The 24,153-nt window shown below is 42.5% G+C and overlaps 1 protein-coding gene across 1 annotated transcript in view; it reads left to right on the top strand.

Moving 5' to 3' along the window:
- The window catches only part of LOC118839981 (kalirin), a 413,338-nt gene that overhangs the window by 213,335 nt on the left and 175,850 nt on the right, over positions 1-24,153 (top strand). Inside the window, exons 9-10 of the mRNA XM_036747488.1 lie at positions 2,229-2,420; positions 20,849-21,018. Coding sequence (XP_036603383.1) covers positions 2,229-2,420; positions 20,849-21,018 — 362 coding nt within the window. The remainder of the gene's footprint in view (positions 1-2,228; positions 2,421-20,848; positions 21,019-24,153) is intronic.

Here is a 24,153-nt window from a genome sequence, read left to right as displayed (position 1 = left end):
GATAATAGTGCCTACTTCATGGGGTTGTTGTGAGGATCAAATTAAATTACTTATGTAAAGAGCTTTGCAAGCCATTAAGTGCTATTAAAACACTGGCTATTTTATTATCATGTAAGAGAGACAATGAATCGAGAGTCAGGAGATGGTACCAGGACACAGCCATTGACTATGTGCCTTGGGCCATGCATTCTGTCTTTGGGATTTCATTTCCTCATATGTGAAATGATGCCCTCCTCTAGAGGCCCCCTAAAATGAGAGGAAGCTTAGGGCTCTAGAGGACTAGTGGGAAGACTAGGGATACTTTTCAGTGAGTTGAATTAGATTGCTTAAGGGGCAGCCTGGTGTGAAAGTCAGCTAGGTGGCCCAATGGATGTTGTGCTGGTCCTGGAATCAGGAAGACTTGAGTTCAAATCCAACATCGAATGCTTTTTCACACATAAGATGGGGGTGTGGGCAGCTAGACGGTGTAGTAGACAGAGCACCTGGCCTGGAATCAGGAAGACTCATCTTCCTGAGTTCAAATCTGGCCTCAGACACTTTCTGTGTGACCCTGGGCAAGCCACTTAACCCTGTTTGCCTCAGTTTCCTCATCTGTAAAAATGAGTTGAAGTCAATGGCAAACCACTCCAGTATATTTGCCAAGAAAAACCCAAATGGGGTCATGAAGAGTCAGACATGGCTGAAAAAATGGTGGATCAACAAAACAGGGGTCATAATAGCACCTACCTCTATGGTTGTTGTAAGGATCAAATGAGTTAATATTTTTGAAGTTGTCTGCAAACTTTAAATCTCTTTATAAATAATAGAGATGAGGAGGAGAAGGAGGAGGAGAATAGAAAAAAAAAACACAACTTTGGAGGAAGAAGACTGGAGTTCCAATTCTGGTTCTCTCACTTACTACATATGTAACTTTTAGCAAGCCATTTAATCTCTCTGGGCTCCACTGTCCTTAGATGTAAAATGAGGGATTTGGGCTATAGGATCTCTGAGGACATGTAGGATCCTTTGCTCTGAAGATCTCTAAGCTTCCTTCCAGCTGTCACAGTTGATGGTACCTCAACTGAGTCATGAGAATTTTAGGCTATTTTTTCATGGGCAAAGTGAAGTACATTAAAGTCAGCTCTCATTTATCCACATTCTGGTTTCCATTTTCAGATCAGAGACTGTTTCTCTCCTACCCAGATCCCATCATCAGCATCTACCAATCAACTAATACTTATTGGCCATTTACCATCAGTAAGGTGCTAACAAGGTTAGGAAGTATATCTGGGCCACCTTCCCACCCAATTGTAAGTCACTGTATGCTCAGGGAATAAAACTCCTTTTTTAAATTTTAGCCTGAGCCAATATTAGCAAAAACAGGGAAACCCACTAGGGAAAAGTCACATAATCATTTCAAAGGACCAATATAAATGACTTTCAGGTTACCTAGTGTTCTCAATAGCTTAATTTTCCCACCACTGTGACAGAAAGTTGAGATTTCGTTGTATTTGTCACTGCTCTAGAGAATGGGTGTCATGTGGCCAAATTAGAGGGTGGAGACATGGTGTGAGAGAGGCAATATCACAGGCTGCTTGTTCAAAGTTTCTGCAAACAGTTAGACCCCATTCCTGCCTCTCCTCACACAGGCTCTGGATGCTTCTTGCAATCAGCCTTGTTGACCCCTATCCTATCCTTCCAGAGATACAGCTCAAATCCAAAAGAGATAAGAGCCAGACATTGTAGGAAACTTGAAAAAGAAGGAAGAAAGAATTTGCCCAGTGACTGTGTTCCTGGGGTTCCCCCAGAGGAACCCGGGCAGTCCTTTCAGAGGAGACATTTCCAACCCTAGAGATCCAACCTGAAATGTGATAGCAGGGATGGGGCTTCCTAATGGGGGAGGGGAATGGATCAAGGGTATCATGGTTCCCGCCTGTCCATTTGTTTCTTTCAAGAGATGCTCTGTCTCAGAGATATCCCAGGGATGGGAAAAATAGCAAGCGCACAGTTGTGTTCATTAGCTAGGCAAGCTGCTTAGCTGACTGAGAGACGGTGTGTGGGAGCTCCGAGGTGGGTAGGTGCCTCTTCTTTTGCCAATTCTGGGGTACAGCCAGTGCTTTTCCCACCTTTCTTGTCTGAAGCTCTGGGAAGCGCCTCACCGGGGGTGTTGGAGTAGGAAGTATGCTGGGGAGACAGCTTCAGTCTGGGGGTCTTGGTGGTGACTGTGCCCCACTTCTGTTTGCCTGCAGAACACATACACCAATGCAGACAAGCTCCTAGAGGCAGCTGAGCAGTTGGCACAGACTGGGGAATGTGACCCAGAGGAGATCTACAAGGCGGCTCGACACCTGGAAGTCCGAATCCAAGATTTCGTGCGACGGGTGGAGCAGCGGAAACTCCTCTTGGACATGTCTGTCTCCTTTCACACGCACACCAAAGAGGTAAGAAGGAGAAAGGAGGAAGGGGGATACAGCTGTGCTCACCCATACAGAAGAGCAAGCTGTTGCATAGAGGACTGGGTCTCCATGGGAGCCATAGGTCCATGGGGTCCTCATGGGGTTAGTCTATTGCAATATTTATGTTTCTAATGTGACACATATATCATGTTGAGAGCTATATTTCTGTTCATGCCATGGATGGCATGGATTCACAATTTATTCATGGTCTCTCTCACTGTGGCATCATCAAATACAGGGTCCTTCTGCCCTTTAAACTCTAGTGACATTGATGTGTGAGAGTTTGTATGTGGTATGTGTGTATATGTGTGTGTGTGTTAGGGGAAGGGTTTTTGGGGCCAGTGGGAGCAGGGGATAGAGGATCATCCATGGGTCTTTTGCTCTGGTGGAATGTTCTTCAGAAGGAAGAGGACAGAGTAGATTCACTGGACTAGAGCAGACCCTTGTAGAGGAAAGATATGGCAGGTAGAGAAACTAGTTTCCACTTTTCTTTTGTCTGCTCTCTGTTCTAACTGATACAGGCAAGAGAATACGATACAGTGCAATCTTTACTATCTATGCTCATAAAAAGAGGCAAGAAGATGGAGCAGGGTACAGTGGAAAGAGAGGTGAATTTGAAGTTAGAGGGTCTGGGTTCAAATCCCTCTTCAGTTACCTAATAATACTTGTGCAATTGTGAGCAAGTCACTTGACCTCTCTAGACCTCAGTTTCCTCATCTGTAAACTGAAGGTGTTGATTGGATGACTACTGAGGTCCCTTCTGGATCAAGATTCATGATCTTAGAATCCTATGACTTCTGACATCCCTTTGACCTCTCATTTGGTTATCCTGTGCTCGCCAAAGATTATCATGTTTGGTCTTGCAGGACAGTTTGTGGAATTTATTTTTCTTTTCTAAAATAGGAGATTTAACTTTCCTAATGATGTTTTCTTCAGGGTGATGTTAAAGTGAGGTTATATATCCCCTGAAAGTCAGGGGAAGAGGCCAGGAATATGCTCAGTGCTGGGCACGTGGAGTGTGGTGGTGGTGGTGGGAACCAACAGAAGATCAAAGCATGGATTAGAACAGTAATGGATTGTTAGATCTAGAACGGTCCAGAGAGCTCATCAAGGCCAAGGCCGATCCCCTCATTCTGGAGATGAGGCATCTGAGTCCCATGGAGAGGAAGAACCTTACCCAAGGTCACACCCAGCTGTAAAGAGCTCTGGGGATGAGCTGACCAACTACCCTTGGAAATTGACCACAGTTGGGGTTGTGTTCTTGGCTGGAGTGGCCCACCAGGGAGGCAGAGAAAACTGCCAACCTGGCATTGCCCTTCATTGCAGATTAATAGGAAACTTTGAGCACTACCACCACTGTTTGCTGCCTTTTACAATAACACCAATGACAGATGAACTCATTAGGCATACACATTCTCGACTGCCCCCAGGAATTCATCTTAATGGAGTATTAATTAATGTGTGATTGTTACCCGGGAAAAAAGAATTAAAGCTATTTAATTAAGTTGATTTTTAGTTTTTTTGAAATGTCTAAGTTGAGAAAGATGGGCTGTGGCTGCTTCCCTGAGTGGGTGCACATCAGAGCAGCTCCCTATCAGGATAAAACATGAAAAGATAATGTTTTCTAGCTGGAGATCCCCAGGGCAGATGCAGAGAGGATCTCATGGAAGCTGACTTCGCCTCTTTTCCCCCTAAGACCTAAGACTGCTCTGCTGATGACTATCTGTAAAGCAAGGGGATTAGTTCTAATCTTTGTTTTCCTGCCTGGCTGCCTGTTTGCATGTGGCCCACCTGATTCCCAAAGATGATCTCAGAAACCAAAGGCATGCATAGTCTCTTTGCCATCTAAGTCTGTCTGAAAGGGAATCAAGTATAAGGGAACAACAGGCATGCAGTGTATGTGTGTGTCATTCTGTGTGTGTGTGTGTTACATGCCTGTGTTGGGGAAGGTGGGGAGGGGGCCATATCAGATGAAGTAATATCCACAAGAATTTGTCCCTGGAAGTGAGATCTACTTCTGCCTTCCTGAGTCCTACTGATTGAGTTGAGGAGAGAAAGAGACAGAGAGACAGAGAGAAAGAGAGACAGAGAAAGAGAGACAAAGAGGAGAGACAGAAAGCAAGAGTGAGACAGGGAAAAACAGAGAGACAGAGAGACAGAGAGAAAGACAGAGACACAGAGAAAGACAGAGACAGAGAGAGAAAGAGACAGAGAGAGAGAAAGAGAGAGACAGAGAGACAAAGAGGAAAGAGAGAACAAGAGTGAGATGGAAAAACAGAGAGACAAAGACAGAGAATTAGAGACACAGAGTGAGACACACACGCAGACACACACACACAGAGGGACAGAGGGAGGGAGAGAGAGAGAGAGAGAGAGAGAGAGATGGGGGAGAGAAGATCAGCTTTGTTTCTTCCTTCCCTGGCTTTAATTAGATTCTGCCATTTCTCAGCGGGTGCAAACTGTTATAACCAGTCCCCTGCACATCACCGGCCCTCCTCACCCACTCTCTTGTGTTTTCTTTTCCTTTTGCTGAAACTGTGTGTGTGTGTGTGTGTCTCCTCCATTAGAATGTGAATTCCTTGAAAGGAGGGGCTCTTGTTTTACTTTTCTGTTTGTATACCCAGCGTTAAGCACAGTGCTTTGCACACAGTAAGTGCTTATTAAATGCTTTTTTTCCATTTATTTCTCTTTTTCATCCCTCTTCTTTTTCCCTTCCCTTCTTCTCTCCTTTCTTCCTCAGTTTTCTCCTTCCTCTCCCCTTTTCTTCTCTCACTTCCTCAAAACCTGAAGCATGGGACAGATGAGGAGGGACAGGGAGTCCAATGGTCATGACTGGGGCATGACTGATAAAGAGACAGTGACCAGGACTGAAGCTTTCCAGAAATCATTCTAGAAATCATTCCAGACTTTTTTTCTTATTTTTGTCCCTTTTCTACCTCAAGCCCTGCTAAGCTTGGATCCTATCTGCTCCCCTTTGGCTACTCTTGACTTCTAGAATCCCTTTCGTTTTGAATAGAGAGCACTGAGATGAAGACACTAAAAAATAGGAATATGCCTGGGGGGAGACAGTGACTTTCTTACCCCAGGAGAAGAAGCTTAGTGGTGGCATGGTGGGTAAAGTGCTAACCTCAAAGTCAGGAAGGCCTGGGTTCTAGTCCTGCCTCTTCTACTTACTGGCTATAGGACACTGGGCAGTTCCTCAGTGCTTTAGGAAGCTTTCTGAGTACGTACCTTGGAGAGGAGGGGCAAGTCTGAAATAGTATAGGGGATTTCTTCATCTGAGAGTTACCTTTACCAGTTCAATCATAGGTCCAGTCCATATCCCTACCCCTGTTTTCCCAAAGGGTCTCTCAGAAGAAACCAAATAGGAAATAAATCTAAAGAAGAGCCTCCTCTGGGGATCTGTAAATATGGAAGAATCTGACATCTGTCTGAGAAAATATTTAGGATGGACCTGGATGTGGGCAAGCATGGATGAGAGAGCCTCTCTAGCACTCCGAGAAACCCTAACTCCAGGGCAAAAAATCCCTGCCCTCAGGGAACCTTCATTCTAATGGGGGAGGTAACAAGGACATATATGAATATATTTGGTATAAAGGGAATAAATATAAATATATAAAAAGTACTTAGATACAATGTAGTTTGGGAAGGAAGGCCCTAGCAGTTAGGGAAGGGGTGTCAGGAAAGGCTTTATGCAGAAAATAATGCCTGAGTTGCATCCTAAAGGAACTGTGAGGCACTGCCTGTGAGGCAAGAGGATAAAAAAAGTCTTCAGCATCTCCTAGACAGCCACTGACTTCAGTCCCACGTGTCCCCCTATGCCCTGCCTACCAGTGATTCACAAAGCAAATTAGAGCAGCAACCATTTAAAAATATTTTCTCAGTTGTTCTAGTGAAGATCAGGGGATCCCCCTATCTCAGATTTCCTTTGCTTCTAGTCTCAGTACTTAGATTTATGGAGTGTCTTTGGGTAAGTCACTTACCCTCTTTGTAATAACAATAACATTACCTTTTTATTTAACCTCCCTTCCTCTAAAGAACTCAAGAGTCTATTTCACCATCTTTGTATGAAGTAGGCAGGGCCAAGGATAACTAGGCTCATTTTATAGATGGTTGAATAGATTTACCATGGTTTTCCAGAATAGTGGACCAGAGATTAGAACCCTTGTTTTTGGACTCACAAGCCACTCAGGAAGTATTTATTGAGCACCTTCTGTATGCTAACATTATGTTTTGTGCTACAGGGGAAGGGAATTTAAAATTCAATTTAATTCAATTCAGCCAAACACTTATTTGCCTATCATGTGCAAGGTACTATGCCAGGTACTTGTTATGCAAAGATAGAGATGATATAGAAATTTTAACTATAATACAAGAGAATGTGAGGGGAATACCCCTTTCAACTGGAGGACCTCAGTGAAGTCTTCACATTGAAGGCTGTAGCTGAAGTGGGCAGAGAGGAATTCAATAGACAGAAATGGGTTAAGGGAGAAGATTCTGTTCTAGACATGGAGACTTGGTATGAACGGAATCATAGGAATGGGAGAGGCCTGGAAGGATGCAGATGAATTTAGGAAAAACACAAATCAGCTGGGGAACTTACAGAGGCACATAACCCTTGAGAGGCAAAGAGCCCAAAACCATATGGGCATCAGTTGAAGGGACTGAGAGCGAGAAGAATAGAAAGGGGTGGGGGTGGCGGGGCGAATGTCATTATAGCTAGCTTCAAGTATCTGAAGGGCAATTTCCTTGGGCAGAAGAATTAGACATGTTCTGTTTGGCCCCCAGGGGTAGAACTAGGAACAGTGGGTAGAATTTGTGAAGAGGCAATTTTAGGCTTGAAATCAGGAAAACCTTCCAAAGAATTAGAGCTATTCAAAATGAGAATAGACTGCCTTGGGAAATAGTGAGTCCCCCTTCATAATAGGCCTTCAAGCAGAAGCTGGAATAGAGATGTAGTAGAGATATGCCATTATAGAGATATTAGTTTGGGGGGAGTATAGTTTGGAGTTGATGTCTTCTTCCAGCCCAGAGATTCTATGAGCATGGTAGATGAAGAATAGTCCAATCTGAGTGGTAGAAACTAGGGACTGTGAAGGAGATTAGTATGAGGCAAGGCCATCAAGGTAGATTGTAGAGGGTTTTGAATGAAAGGGTCTTGAGTTTATCCTTTATTTTATAGATCTACATGTTCAGTCCATAAAAGAAAAGCACCATAGTCCCTGCCTTATACAAAGTTCAAATCTATTGAGGTAGATGACGTAGACTCAAAACACTCAGAAGGATTAACTAGCAATATGAGATAGTATGCACTTCAGTGCACAATAAATATGGAAATTCAGAGGACAGATTTTAAAATTTATTTTAAAGCATATTATCCTTTGCTTTTATGTCACCTTTATTTCTATATAGTTCTTTCCTGTTTACCCTACCCAGAGTGCTATTCCTTGTATCAAAGAAAAAAGGAGGAGGGAGGGAAGGAAGGAAGGAAGGAAATAAGTAAGAAAAGGAAGGAAAGGAGAGAGGGAGGGAGAAAGGGAGGAAGGAAGGAAATGAAGGAAGGAAAAGGAAGGGAGGGTAGGAATAAGGAAAGAGGGAAATGCAAGAATGAAAAAAAGGAAGAGAGGAAGGAAAGAAAAAGAAGGAAGGAAGATCAATCAACAAATATTTATTAAGTGCCTACTATGTGCTAGGATAGTTCATGCAAATACAAAGTGTGAAATAATCCTTACCAACAAAGAGTTTACTTTCTATCTGGGAAGACATTGAGTACATATCTAAGAATATAAAGAATAGATAGCTACAATAAAAAATACAAAACACATGTGAGGTGTTGTGAGAGGGAGGGCTCTAGCAGTTGAAGGGATAGGGACAGGCTTCTTGTAGAAGGTGGCACTTGAGCCACAGTCCAACAAAAGCAACCAACACACAACCAAGCCCAAAAGTACGCATCCTAGTTTCCCACAATCTGCAAAGAAGGGTAGGAGGAGCATTTTTCAATCTCTTCTTTGGGACCAAATCTAGCAGAAGTTGGAAGTTGGGGTGGCCAGGAAAGTTTTCTTGTTTGAAGATTGAAATGCAAGATCAGTAGAGAGGGAATGGTTGAAGAGGCTGGAGAGAGAGAGAGAGAGAGAGAGAGAGAGAGAGAGAGAGAGAGAGAGAGAGGGAGGGGGGGGAGGAGGGAGGAAGAGGATCAATAATGGACACCAGATGCTTCAGCCACTGGGAAGGGGCAGGTTTGAGAGTATGCAGGTGGACTTCTCTTTGGGAGAAGAGGAACCTCTTCATCTAAGACTGGAGAAAAGGATGAAAAGAGAAAGAGAGAAATATATTTAGTTGAAAAGATGGAGAGGTAAGACCTGAAGCAAGATAACCTCTAATCAAAAATAACATGGCCTCATGAAAAGAACACTCAGTGTGGCATGAGAAAACCTAGGCTCAGTGCCTTGCTGTATCGCTTCCTACCTGTATAACTCTGCACAAATCATTCTACCTTTCTGAGCCTCAAATTCTTCATCTTTAAAATAATGACTCAACCTTCCAGCTCCAAATCCTCAGAACTACTGAATGAAACAGGAGGCCAAAATTACCTGTCAAGCCTGAAGGAGGAGGGAAGGGGTTGAGGACTCAAGAAGAACACAGAGATTTGGAACAGCCCCTGTGAATAGAATTCTAGACGATCCCAGAGGTGAGAGATCAAGGAAGGGAATGCCAGGCAGTAGCAAATGCCCAGAAGAAGCTGACATCATGAGTTTGTCCTGAGCCAGGTCTGCCAAGCTTTGTGCCTCAGTCTGGCAGTGCTAAGTGTTCTGGAAGCAGAAGTAAAGGAAGCTGTTGGTGAAGACTGTCTAGGAGATTGGCATTGATGGGCCTGGTGGGAGGTCACACTTTGACCACTCTCTCGGTGTTATCCTGTCTTTTGCCTGCTGTAAGGCTACAGATGAAAAGTCCTGCACACAAATTTCCTTGTTTTACAGTGTGTGTATTGAAGACAGGGCCACTTGGTTGGTCTTCTCTTTTCCCAATTGTCCCCAGCACCCCCCCACACACACACAAAAGAGGACCCAACCTTATTCTCTCCAAGGAACAATTACATTATTTTTTGTCAATTGCAAAATTGATGGATTATACTTGGGATTGCAGGGAACCAGGTGGTGCAGTATATAGAGTGTCAGATCTGGAGTCAGAAGACCTGAGTTCAAATCCAATCTCAGACACTTACTAGCTGTGTGACCCTGGGCAAGTCACTTAACACTGTTTACCTCAGTTTCCTCATCTGTAAAATGAGCTGGAGAAAGAAATGGCAAACCACTCCAGTATCTTTGCAAAGGAAACCCCAAATAGAATCATGAAGAGTCAGGCATGATTGAAACAATTGAATAGCAACCACCTGGGATTGCATTTTGGAGAGTGGCTAGGAAAGAGACAGAAGCCAGGGGAGTCTGTAGTTTGCAAGATGAAATGTGCACATGGAGACCTTTGGGGCTTTTACCTAAGAGCAAAGTTTTGCTCAGTCCCCTCCCTCGTATTTGGAATTGGACTGTATGGTATACCATCTCTGAACCTATGATCCGATATTGTTTGCTTCTAGGTTTAGTGGTAAATACTCCCATCAGGTTCAGTTTCTATTTCACTGACCAACAGGAACACTCAGAATTCCAGGTGTGACTCTTCCTGCTACTTCTAGCTCTTTCTTGCCAATGGTAGGGATGGTATCAATGCCTTAGCCATAATCTCTTCTCATGGCTAAGCACAGAATTGAATACAGTCATTATTTAGTAAATGTGATGAGCCTGACCATTTCACCCGGATCATTAATCTGTCTTTTGATATTCCCCACGGCCCTTTTTTTCCTACCAAATCCAAACCTAAACACTGCAACTACCACCCTCTCCCCCACCCCTAATACTGAAGCAAGGCTATCCATTTTCTGTTTAATTAACCTAAACTGACTCCGCTACAGTAATAGTTCCCTTACCTAGTGAAGTCTTTAACAAGCTGGAGACTGTTGCTTAAGATTCCTTGGCTACCGCAGAACCCTTGTCCCTGCTTTCAGCCCTGCTTTCTCATAGCTATCATCCAGGAAATAAACACCTGTAGAGAGGCCATCTGTCAAGTGCCTCTGCCTCCTCAGCAGCAAAGAAGGTTCTCACTACCAAAATCATTGGCACTGTCAAATGACTGAAGGTGAGAAACAATACAGTTTTATCAGTGGAAAAACAATAAAGAAGAAATGTTGCTTTCTGCTTTTTTTGCTATACCCTAAAAACCACTAGACCTTTCCATTTGATCTGCAGTAGAAACCTTGTATACATATTGCCTCATTCATTCATTCATTCATTCTTGAGTGTTTCCCCCTGTTAAAATGTGAGCACTTCTAGAGTGAGGACTGTCTTGTTTTTCTCCTGGGGCTGGCACACTGCTTTCCAGATAGTAAGTACTTAAAAAATGCTCCCTTTTTTGGTTGGACAGAGCTACCTGAGTTTTATCCCCTAAAGGATAAGACTAGAAGGCATACTGGGCGCATCAAGGCTAGATTTGGTGTTTATTTCTTCCCCTCCCCATCAAGTACCATTTCTTCTTAATTTCACAATAGGAGTTAGGGATAAATGGCTAGAAAACTGGACTAGGAAATGATGCTTTGTTTTTGATTCCCTGGAAATCTTTTCTGCTGCAGGAACTTAAGTCAAATGCTTAATCTTTTTCTACTGGAATTTTTCAGTTATAGTCTCCAGTGGATAATCTCCTCCACTTTATGGTGCCTTCCAATGTCAAATAGAAATCATTTTGGGATTATCAGCTGCTTCATATCATCTGCACTTCTTCTCTCCTCAGCCAGTACCAATAATTAAGAGTTTAGTTAGATGTAATTGCAAGATGTTGTCATTTCTCTGGAACAAGAGAAAAAAATCCCCTTATAGGTTGTTTTTTTAAAGAAAATTGAGTTATAAAATCTCTACCAATGACCTAACATAGACTTCTTGTCCAGAACAGGGTTTATAGTATTACTTTTGCCTCCTTACTGAATCAAAGGTCTATTCTAATTAGGATAAGAGTCGTGGACACTGAAGAGAGGGATGAAATAGAGATAATCTCCAGACTAATTTCTTTTGCAAATTTTCTTTGAAATAACTTCTTAATCCTGTTAGGTCTATTATTGCTTTGTGAGGGGATTTCTTGGAGGATCCTTGGAGATCCTTGGCCACTGAAGGATTAAAACTTTCCAGTCAGGGAAGGGTGACCCAAATTCAGATTGGATAGTTTGTTAATTCCACAGCTCTAGTCCTTTGGAGGTCATATCTTAGTACACATGATCTCCCTGTACTTTCAAGCCCTCACTTCCTCTTGGGACTGCTTTTAAAGTAGCCTCCCCTTCTTTCATAGAGGGGAGTCTGGCTTAGCCCAAACTATTGACTATTTTGGTGGGATAGGGTAAGGCAGGAAGTAATGTCATGACAGTGGCCTCAGACCTTGGGCACAGTTCATTGGCCTGGCATGATGGAAATGGGGATGAAGGAGGGAGGAGGCATGGAGATTGGTTTCCTAGCTCCTGTTTTCTTTTCTCTTGTTCCATGGCAACTCTGGAATCTGCTATTTAAAAAGCCCATTCAAAATAGTGTGGGCATTGTCTTTTAAAATGCATGGTTAAAAAAAAAAGAATACTGGAATAAATCCTTTCAGAAAGTAGCCCAACCCAGGTCCTTCTGGGGAAGCCTAATTAAATATGGTCCCTTTCCCTTTCTTTCCTTACTTGAAGATTTTTCTCTTCAATCTTCACTCTGTGACCAATTCTTTGCTGCACCCCACCCCAACTCCTTCCCTTCCCTCCCTTTCCTGAGGATTTCAGTTTTCAGATAATCAAGTTGGCAGAAAAGAAGGAAATCCTACAATGGGAGCCGAATCAATCTTCGAAAGGTGAAGAAGCCCAAAGATAGCGAGTGTGCTGATGGTCTCAGAAACAAACCAGCTGTATCCTCTGTCTCCATCACCAAAGACATAGCCACTGATCTTAGAAATGAAAGTGGATGGCTGAGACCTACGGAGAAAAAATAGACTCTTCATAAATATTCATTTGCTAGCTGTCAGGTTTGGGGTATGGGGGTAGGGTAGAGAGGAGAAAGTCGTTTCTTTCCTCCTGGTATGAAGGTGGTGGACCAATTAATAATTTCAGCACAGATCTTAAAGGCTCAAATGATAGATCAATTGTGTCCACACCATGGTTGTCAGCTCTCTGAAAATGTAACTGCCAATTAGTAGGTTAAATTTGGGAAACAAAATATGCCTTCCCCTCCCCCTCCTTTAGTTGCCCCTTACTCTATTGAGCTGTGTTCACAAACAAGCTATATGCAACTTGTCTTCTGAGATAGCCTGGCTTCTCTCTTCTCCAACCCCTCCCTTCTTTTCCCTTCCCTTCTCACATCTGCTCACTTGGAGAGTCTTGGTTACAGCACGATTCTAGGGCAGTGGGTCACAGCAGGCCGGCTCTTCTTAGATATTTTGGTTCTATCATCAGGGTCAGCTTTCCCTAGAGTGTGATTCGAGGGGCCAGGAAAGTCTGACCTTCTTAAAAATGCCCTTCCCCCTACCATCCTGTCTAGTTGCTTGAGACACACACTGTTATTTCTGCTTCTTTGGATTAAGGCTGCTCTTAAATCCAGTCCTTAGCTGGAAGCAGGTAAAACATCCATTAGAAGGCATCTCTATATTAGCATGGATTCATTTCTAGCAGGTAGATGGCACAGTGGATAGAGCGTTTGACTTAGAATCAGGAAAACATGAACTCAAATCCTGCCCCAGACATTTCCTAGATGTGTGACCCTGAGCAAATCATTTAACATCTCTCGGACCCAGTTTCTTCATCTGTAAAATAGGGTTAATGGTACCTACCTCACAGGGCTATTTCAAGGATCAAATGAGATTACATGGGCAAAGCTCTTTGTAGACCTTGAATGGGTATATAACCACCCTAGCTATCTAGTACTGGTACCAGTAGTAGTAGTAGTAATCATAGTAATAGGAGGAGGAGGAGTGGTAGTAGTAACAGCAGTAGTAGTAGTGGTGGTGGTGGTGGTGGTGGCAGCGGCAGTAGCAGTGGTGATAGTTAGTAGTAGTAGTGATGGTAATAGGAGGAAGAGTGGTACTAGTAATAGCAATAGTAGTAGTAATTAAATAACTGTCACCTAGCAAAAAATAAGGTCCTTGAGAAAAGGGACACCTGACAAGTAAGTTGTTTTTATTTATTTTTTTGCTTAATGATATAATATTTTATTTTTCCCCAATTACATGTAAAACTAATTTTTAACATTCATTTAAAAAAAAATTTGAGTTCCAAACTCTCTCTCTCTCTCCTCTCCTCCCTCATTGAAAACAGAAGCAGTTTGGTATAGGTTATAACATGTAAGTTTTGATAAGAGAAATTCAGGAAGGGTCTGGAACGTGGAATTGAGTCAGTCAGTCACCAAGTATTTATTAAGTGCCTATTAAGTTCCAGGCCTATGGTAAACACTGAGGATACACAGAAAGGCAAAAAAGCAGTCTGTGCTCTCTAGGAGCTCACAGTTTAAGGGGTGAGACAACATGCAAACAACTTGTATAAACAAGATATACACAGGATAAATTAGAGATAATCTCAGAAGGAAAGCACTGAGATAAAAGAGGACTGGAAAAGGCTCTGGCAGAAGAGTGGACTTCAGCCAAGACTTGAAGGAAGCCAGGGAACCCCAGAGGGGGAGAGATAAGTAAGGAGGGAGAGAATTCCAGCATGGGGGACAGCCAGGGAAAGTGCCCAGAGTCAGGATAGAGAAAGTCTTATCCAAAATACATCAAGGAGGCCAGTGTCTCTGGATTGCAAAGTATACGGAAGCAGGGGGGAAGACATAAAATATATGACTAAAAAGGTAGGAAGGAGCCAAGCCAAGAAGGAGATTCTGTATTTGATCCTGGAAGCAAAAGGGAACTGCTAGAGTTATTTGAATAAGGGGATATCCTAGTCAAAATGACCCTTTAGGAAGATCTCTTTGACAGTTGAGTGGAGGATCAACTAGAGTGGGAAGAAGCTTGAGGCTGGAAGACCAACCGGCAAGCTACTGCAATGGGGTAGATGTGAAGGGATGTGGGCCTGCCCCTCAGTCATGGCAGTATCAGAGGAAAGGAGGAGGTGCACATGAATGATGCTATGAAGGTAGAAGCAGTAGGACTTGGCAACGGATTGTACACAGGAGTAGAGTCAGAGAATAAAAATGACTGCTAGAAAATCTGTGTATCTGGGAGAATGGTGGTACCTGCAACAGTAACATGGAAATCAGAAGAGGGTTAGGTTTAGGAGGAAAGGCTGGACATACTGAGCTTGAGATGTCTACAAGACATCCACTTTATGATGCTTAATTGAGAGTAAAAGACTGGACATTGAAGATCAGGAAAATGTTTTGTTCAGTCATTGCAGTTACGTCTGACTCTTCATGACCCCATTTGGGGTTTTCTTGGCAAAGATACAGGAATGGTTTGCCTTTTCCTTCTCCAGCTCAGTTTACAGATGAGGAAATTGAAGCCAACAGGGTTAAGTGACTTGTCCAGGGTCAAACAGCTAGTAGGTGTCTGAGGCCGGATTTGAACTCAGACAGCAAAGTATTCCTGAGGCCAAATCCAGAACTATCTATCTTCCTGAAAGGGATATTATAGGGGTTCTGCTTACTAGCCAGGAAGCAATAAGAGAGTGCCTACTTGCTTATGATAAAATGCAAAACAAGCCTGTTCTGGGGGGTTCAGACGGACAGGGACAGGTCTATCAGATAGAAGGCAGGTGAGAACGTATAGATTGCTGCTCCAGGCCAGACTCATGGTTCATCCAGCCTAGTCGGCTATCGTAGGCTGGACCAGACTCAGGCTAGTCTTGGAAGTCAAGCTCAGGACTGAAATAAAATGAGATACATACAGATTACGTCTCTAACAGATTAGAAAAGGGGTTTTATTTGGCAATAGCACAGGAAGGAATATTGAGCAGATACAATACTGTTTCAGATAGGCACAAACCCCTTGTTTCCATAGAGAAGTCTGTCTGTTCAGCCATGAGTGACAATGCCCACAGCAGTGGGGCATCTGCCATGTCTAGGGGCACTGACTCTGTGTGGGCTGGCCTTGCTTCACCTTATACTCAATACTCCCATTTCCCTACTTCATGTTCTCTGCATAAGATACTCTGTATCTTGATTCCATGCCTTTTTTACTGTCCTCCCCCATATCTGGGATGCTTTCCCTCCTCACTTGTCTCTCTGTTCCCCTTCAAGTCAGCTCCAAGCCTTCTGCGGGAGGCCGTTCCCATTCCTCCTGCTACTGCCTTTCCTCTGAGATTGTGTCCCATTTACCTTGTATATCTTGTTTTCCCCATTAGAATGTAAGTTGCTCAAGGGTAGGAACCACGTTATTTCCTTTCTTTGTATCCCCAGCCCAGCCTAGCACCTGGCACATACTAAGTGCTTAATGAATACTTATTGACAGACCATCTGACTTGCCCAAGATTACACAAGTAATCCATAGCAGAGCCAGGATTAAAAACAAGGTCCTTCTGACTCCACATCCAGCACTTTCTTCCATTATCCCATACTGCTTTTCTCCTAGGACCATTCGGAGGATTTGGTAGCTTCGACACTGTCTTTGTTGTTGTTGTTCCATCATGTCTGACTCTTTGTGACCTCATGGACCATAACACACCAGGCCCTTCTGTCCTCCACACCAGGCCTTTCTGTTCTCCGCTATCTCCTGAAGTCTGTCCAAGCTCATATTCATTGCCTCCATGACACTATCTACCCATCTCATCCTCTGCCATCCCCTTCCCCTTCTGCCTTCAATCTTTTCCAGTATCAGGGTCTTTTCCAACAAATCTCCTCTTCTCATTGTGTGGTCAAAGTATGTCAGTTTCAGCTTCAGTTTGTCCTTCCGATGAATAGACTGAAGTGTCTTGAATGTCTCCCGTTATTCACTTCCTCAGTCTGGATGGAGAGTGTAGTGTTCTCTGAAGTGCCTGCTAGGATGGAGACCTTTCACCAATGCAGCAGCTCAGCATAGCTCAGGGCCTCCATGGAAGACTGAGCCCTTCTGTTCACATGCCACAGAGAAGGGAAAACGGCACTATTGAACTCAGAGTGTCAGGGAAACATGTGAATGTGGGATGGAGGTGGAGGAGGCCCAGCAGGGGAAGGGAAAGACCTAGCGATTTCCTCAGAAAGAGAATGCTCAAAGAACCTAAGGAGAACCTGCCATTGCCCTGGGGTCGGGCCATGTTAACATGGATGTGCTGAACCTGAATTTGTTCAATAAATCCTCTAGTATGGGATGTAGGATACAATCCTGTGACACTTGAAAGAGATATTTTTAGGACAGAAAAAAGGTCTGATTTTTCCATAGCAATTTAATTTAGTGGAATTTTTTCCCTTAAGAGAGTAAAAAGGAGGCATAAAACATTTCACTCACCTGTTTTTAAAATTAAGAATGGGGAGCATAAAGCTTCATTCATTACAACAGCAGCTTTCCCAGGCTGGGAGAAAATTATTGTTTCAACTATAGTAGCAGTAGTCAGAGCAACTACATCCCAGAGGCCAGGTGAAATTAAGCCAAGGGCCACATCTGGTATCTGAGACAGAGGTTCCCCACCTTAGTATTTAAAATTAGGGCTAGGAAAAATAATTTATATATATATATATATATATATATATATATATATATATATATATATATATATATATATATACACACACATACACACACACACACATATATATATACATATATATAGAGAGACACATAAATGTGTGTGTATATACGCATATGTATATATACATATATACATATATACACACACACATATATATATATATAAGATACCTAAATACAGCAGAGAGATTGTGTGCTTTAAAGGTTGCTCTAAAATATAACATTTACTTTTTACTTAAGTTTAGCTTTCTTGAAAAGAAAAATTTTATAAAGAAATTTTTGTTGGTATATGTGAATTAGGAATTTGCTCTTTTAAAATAAATTTTATTGATAAATTTTGTTTTCATATCAGCTAAAGTTCTCCCTGTATTTTTCCTTCTCCCTGAGTGCCACCCATTATAAGAAAGATTTTTAAAAATAAAAAGAAAGAAAATCCAGCAATATTGATCAATACAATGAAAAAATTGGACAATATATGCAATGTTCCATTCCTGTGAACCCTATACTTGTGTAAAAAAAAAAGCAGGGAAAGGTGTCATCTCATAGCTCTTTTTGGGAGCCAGGTGTGGAATTTTCTAATTAAACCTTGGCAAGCTAGAGCACTGCTAGGTGGAGCAGCGGATAGAGTCCTGGTCCTGGAGTCAAGAAGACTCGCCTTCCTGAGTTCAAATCTGGTCTCAGACACTTACTAGCAGTGTAATTCTGGGCAAGTCACTTAACGCTCTTTGCCTCAGTTTCCTCATCTAGAAAATGATCTGGAGATGGAAATAGCAAGCCACATCAGTACCTCTGCCAAGAAAACCCCAAATGGGGTCATGAAGAGTCAGACATGATTGAAACAACTCAATGCAACAGAGTTGGAGTAGCTTCCGTAAGGACCTAATCCAGTGTCTCACTGTGATATGGAGATGTCCCTGGATTCTCCAAGGCTATTGAATATCAGAGCAATATAAACTCTGGCTGGTTCTAAGATGCTAGAAAGTAAGGCCCCCATTGACAGAATGACTGTTTTTCAAGGACCAACAACCTATTTAAGCAGAAAGACGCAACAAACAGTCTAGGGTAGAAGGATCCATAACAACCAGGGTCCCTGCCATGTAGGCAAGGGTAGTTTTTGTCTCATTTTGTCTGTTTTTTTTTAAAAGGAAAGGAAGCCGTCTCTAAGATTGATGAGTCCAAGAAGGCTAAGACTCAATGTAACCCGGCTTCCTGGTCACCTGAGGGCATAAGAGAGTCAAGTCAGTTAGTCAGCAAGCGTTCATTAACTGCTAATTCTCCATTGAGCAGCTTGAGGAGCTTACTGACCCTTGGTGGGCTTTTAAAGAGCATACCTGCATGTGATTTTCCTTCTCCAAAGATCATTTTCTTTTAATTGTAGTTGTCTTGGGCTATTTTTTCTTTTTTTTAAATCCTTTAATAATTTTAAGTTTTTTATTTGGTTGATTTGGTTTTTAAAAGTTAATTTAAACTTATATGTTTTGTTGAGTATTTCTTTCTGACTTTGTTGTTGCTATTTATGTAATTGTCAGTCGGCTCATTCCTTTTCTGACTACTGCATTAAAGCGCAGGAAATATTCAAAGGGAAGCAAAACTAGAGTCCCCATTTTCAAGAAGCTTACATTATAATGGGAGAGAAAATATGCAAATATCTATCTATATCTGTATGTGTGTGTGTGTGTGTATGTATGCACACACATGTACACACATTACATATATATAGTGTAAATGGAAGGCAAGCTCAGTGGGAAGGCACTTGGGGGAAGGAGAAGGGCCCAGGAAATGCCTCCTTAGAAGATGGGTGAGCTGAAACTTGAAGGAAACCAGAGAAGCCGGGTGAGGAGGGAGATCATTCCAGGCATGGAGGTGGGGGGAGGAGGCAACAGGATGGTGAAAAGAGAGAATCAGGAGATGGAATGTCTTCTATGAAGGCCCTTGCTGCTGGATCAGAGAGTGTGTGGAAGGAAAATTCCCATCAGAAATTTTTTTCCTTTCACTGCATCCTTTCTGATGCAGCCTAAACTTATTTTATCTGCCCTCTCCTCAGTAAGGACACCAAACGTCAGACCATCATTGTTCTACCTGAATCTTCCATTTTCCAGGCCAAGTCACCTTCATCTCCTTCATCTCTCCTTCAGTCAGTACTGGAGGCTCCCATTTCCCATTTGTGCTAAGCCCTGAATTTGGGAAGCAGCTTTCTAAAACTGGGCACGAGGTGTCAGCCTCATCATTGACTAACCTGAATGACCTCCTGATGGAGCCCTGCCCTTACAAATAATTAATACACACTGGTGTCAAACCAAACAGCAAACTCATTCATTCATCAGGTTTTTGTGGTATACGCCACCTGCTTCATAGAAAGGTAGGCAAGACGAAGGGTATGAAGAGAGAGTATTCACGGGCTGTGGTTTAGTGGCATTCCTGTGACCTTTGACTGTCACTTAAACTCCTTCATCCTCAAGTTGTTTTATCTATACAATGGGCATAATATTTACATGACATAACTTATAAGGTTATTGGGAACCATAGAATCTTAGAGTTAGAAGGGACCTGAGACATGATCTAGCTCAACTCTGACTCAGATCATGAATCTCTTAGGGCAGCTAGGTGGTGCAGCACATGGAGCACCAGGCCTAAAGTCAGAAAGGCCTGAGTTCAAATCCAGGTTCAGACAGGCACTAGCTGTGTGACCCTGGGCAAGTCACTTAACTTCCGTCGGTCTCGAGATCCTCAACTTTAAAATGGGAATACTAGTAGCAGCTACCTCCCAGGGCTGTTGTGAGGATCTGATGAGCTAATAATTGTGAGGTACTTAGCAGACTGCCTGGCACATAGTAATTTATCATTTTTAATTTTTAATTTAATTTATCATTATTGCTACTATTATTACCCCTTCTATACACTCTCTGACAAGTGGTCATTTGGGTTCAAATGAGGTGATATAGGTAAAAGTGTAGTCAGTCAGTTATTGAATAAATTATTTATTAGGTTCCTACTGTGTGCTTAGGGAGGCTGCTAGGTGGCACAGTGGACAGAGTACTGGGCCTGAAGTTATGAAGACTCATCTTCCTGAGTTCAAATCTGGCCTCAGACACTTACTAGCTGTGTGATCCTGGTCAAGTCACTTAACCATTTTTGCCTCAGTTTCCACATCTGTAAAATGAGCTGGAAAAGAAAATAGTTAATTGCTTCAGTATCTTTGCCAAGAAAATCCCAAATGGGATCACAGAGAGTTGGACACGACTGAAATGAACAATAATAAATAAAGAACATCTGTGCAAACTTGAGCAGTCTATTGTTTCTTTTTATCTTTAATACATGACAGCATTTTCCAGTCATCTATTTATAGTAGAAATACATAAATGAAAAAAGCAAAAAAAAAGGCAATGTCCAATCAGTCAACAAGCATTTACCAAGCGCCTACTTTGCTAAGGGCTGAGGATACAATAGAAAGCAAAAGACAAGACTTGCTCTCAAGGAGCTCACAAACTGATGGTGGGGTGGGGGAGGGGGAGAGACAAAGAGCCAACAGCTACATCTAGAAAAGACACAATACAGGATCAATTGGAGATAGTCAACAGAGGGGGGTCAGGTATTGCTCTAGTTGGAAGAAGGTGGGTTGGACGAGTCTGGTAGGATTTCTTTGTCCTTCTCCCTTCACTAGCTCCCCGTTGTCCCTAAGCGGAATCCCCTCTTCTCTTCCCTGTCAGTTGTGGACATGGATGGAGGACCTGCAGAAGGAGCTGCTGGAAGATGTGTGTGCCGACTCAGTGGATGCCGTCCAGGAGCTGATCAAACAGTTCCAGCAGCAGCAGACGGCCACTCTGGATGCCACGCTCAACGTCATCAAGGAAGGAGAAGATCTTATTCAGCAACTCAGGTCAGTGTTACTTCTCTAGGGCGAGGTCTGTAGGAGGAGAGGGAGAAAGGAACCAGGAGGTCATCTGAGCTACTGGAGAGATCCTTCAGTGGACATCAGAGGCCTCAGTTCTAAGCGTAACTGACAATACCTGGATATGTGATCTTAGCCAATTCTCTTGATTTTTCCATCAATAAAACGGGACAAAAAGTACCCTGTCACCTAACTGATCTCACAAAATAGCTGTGAGGAAAAAAAAGGAGACAAGCGTGGCAGTGCTTTGAAAAAGAACCTTTAAATTCTTGTGTTATTATTCAGCAGCAAACATTTCCACTGAAGTGGTAAATCGGGGGCCATTTCAACACAGTGTTGTCTCAAAATCCTCTGAAACAATCACTCAGACTGGTTGTTTGGCATCATGGAGACATTCCCGTTATGAAATGTCACATCGTGTAGCATTTGATCCGATGCCAGCCTGCAGAATTGGGAGGATAAGAGCTCACTTTGGCACTAGCTTATGAGAATATAGGGATGATATGATTTGGTGATATGGTCAGTTTTGATTAGTCACGCATGAATTCATCAGCATTATTTCTGGGTTATTTAGCAACTTTATTTTAAATTGTCCCAAACAAATCACAATTAAGAAGGAAAATACCTTTCAAAACTTTTTGATCCTATATTTCATTCCAAGTAATATTTATAATTTCATAATTATCTACCCCACTAAGCTCTCCCATTAGTAATTCAATTTACTATTTATTGAGCATATACTTTACACAGGGCATTATGCTAGAAATTGAGAAGTGTAGAAAGGTGACTAATACATAGCCCCTGCCCTCAAGGAGATTCACATCTACTAATGGGTAAAGACTGGATGAAATATGACACATTATTAGAAAGTTGAATTCAATCCAATTCAGCAAACATTTATTAAGTTCTTACTACATGTATGATGTATACTAGGATTTTGAAAACAAAAATGAATTATTCTCAACAAGCTTACATTGTACTTATGGGGGAGTAGGAAGACACAAACAAAATGTTATTGGGATTCCAATAGAGGAAGTCAGGGTCACTTCTGGTTGGGGGTGTGAGGAAAGGTTTCATCAAGGAGTATTGAAGAATGAATAGGATTTTGATAAGCAGAGTTGGTGGGTGAGGAGATGTTCCAGTTGGATGGAAAAGGGTGAACAAAAGCAGAAAGTTGAGAGTGCCTTTAGATGTATTCGAGGAATGATAGTCCATTTTGACTGAGGCATAAGGGTCACAGAGGGAAACACTAGAAAGTAAGTCTGGGAAAGTAGATCGGGTCTGACATTATAGAGAGCCTGAATGCCAGCCCAAAAATGTGGGAATTTACTTGGTAGATATTACTACTTTATAGTTTATTATACTTATAAAAGACTTTGGTATTTTCAAAGAAAGGTGCTATGGAGTCCTCAGCATCTCACTACATGTCCAGGTGCTAAATAAATATGATTTGATAAAGATAATGATGCCATATTGGAGGTCATTGGAGGTGATGTGTTGTGTAGGTATAGCTGCTGGCTCTGGGGTCAGAGAGTCTGGGTTCAAATTCCATCTGTGACAACTGTATGACCTCGGACAAATCGCTCATCTCTCTGGGTCTCAGCTTCTTCATCTGTAAATGAGGGAGCTGGCCTAGATGGCCTTTCTTGCTCTGAATCCATGATTCTATGAATTGTTGCTCTCCTTGAAGTGATCTAAGGATAACAGAATTTGTATGGCAAATAGCACAGGCAATCTCATTATCTCACAGGCCGACTCCCTCACCTCGGGGTGTGAGAGAATAAACTCAATCAGAGATTTATTTTCATACTCATTGCCCAATTAAATAAACAAATTAAAAAGCATGAACCTGATTTTCAGTTGTAATTTAGGAGTTTCCTATCCCAAACAACCAGGGACATTCTCTAGACTCTCCAGCGGAATCACTAACCAAACAGTCTTGGAAACTTGCACCTGCACTGATTGTTCCCATGAGTCCCCATGCCTCCTCCCCCATGTCTGCCTCTTCTTCTTAGCTCACAGCCCATCTCAAGTGTCATTTGCTTCATAAAGCCTTAATTAATTGCTTCCCCCCTCCCTCAGGTAGAAGCATCTCTCCCTCCTCAGTTCTTTCATCCTTCTCTAGGCTGCCTTATTCACTTAGTCATATTCAAATTTGCATTTTAATGCTGGTGTGCATCTCTTATAACCCTCCACTAGATTGTAGACTCCTTAAGATCAGGGAAGGAAAGAAGGAAACAGGCATTTTTTAAGGGCCTACTATGTGCCAGGCATCATAACAAGTGCTTTATAAACCCCTCATTTGATGCTCATAACATCCCTGGGAGGCAGGTGCTATTCTCACCCCCATTTTATAGTTGGGAAAATTGAGGTTGACAGAGGTTAAATGATCTGTCCAAGGTTACACAGCTAGTAAGTGTCTGAGGTTGGATTTGAGTTCAGGTCTTCCTAACTCTAGCCCCAGCAGTCTATCCACTGCACCACCTAAAGGCTCCTAAAAATAAGGGTTTGCAAAGCAACTTACATATATTAACTGCAGAGGATTGGCTCTGAAGGCAGAGTACTTGGCTTCAAATGTTGCCTCTTAAATTTACTGCCTAAGTTACTTTGGGCAAGGACCTCTGTGTCCTCAATTTATGTGTATGTTCTTCATTTTATGTATGCTTGTTGTTCAGTTGTTTCAGTTGTGTCCAACTCTCTGTAACTCCATTTGGGGTTTTCTTGGCAAAGATACTGGAATTTTTGCCATTTCCTTCTCCAGCTCATTTTACAGATGAGGAAACTGAGGCAAACAGGGTCACACAGCTATTAGGTGTCTGAGGCTAGATTTGAACTCAGAAAGATGAGTCTTCCTGACTCCAGGCCCAGCGCTGGCTGCCCTTTTATGGACATGTACTGTCCTTCATTTTATGTACATATAGTGAATGTATTGGAAGCAGGTAGGTGGCTCAGTGGATAGAACACAGGGCCTGGAGTCAGGAAGACCTGAGTTCAAATCTGGCCTCAGACACTTACCAGCTGTGTGACCCTGGGCAAGTCACTTTACTTGTTTGATTTAATCCTCGGAGAAGGAAATGGGAAATGGGTAAACACTCCAGTGTCTTTGCCAAGAAAATCCTATGG

Source organism: Trichosurus vulpecula, chromosome 2 (assembly GCF_011100635.1).
Source record: "Trichosurus vulpecula isolate mTriVul1 chromosome 2, mTriVul1.pri, whole genome shotgun sequence".
Lineage (NCBI taxonomy): Eukaryota > Metazoa > Chordata > Mammalia > Diprotodontia > Phalangeridae > Trichosurus > Trichosurus vulpecula.
The sequence above is the reverse complement of the archived record's forward strand: the minus strand, read 5'-3'. Positions and strand labels throughout refer to the sequence as shown.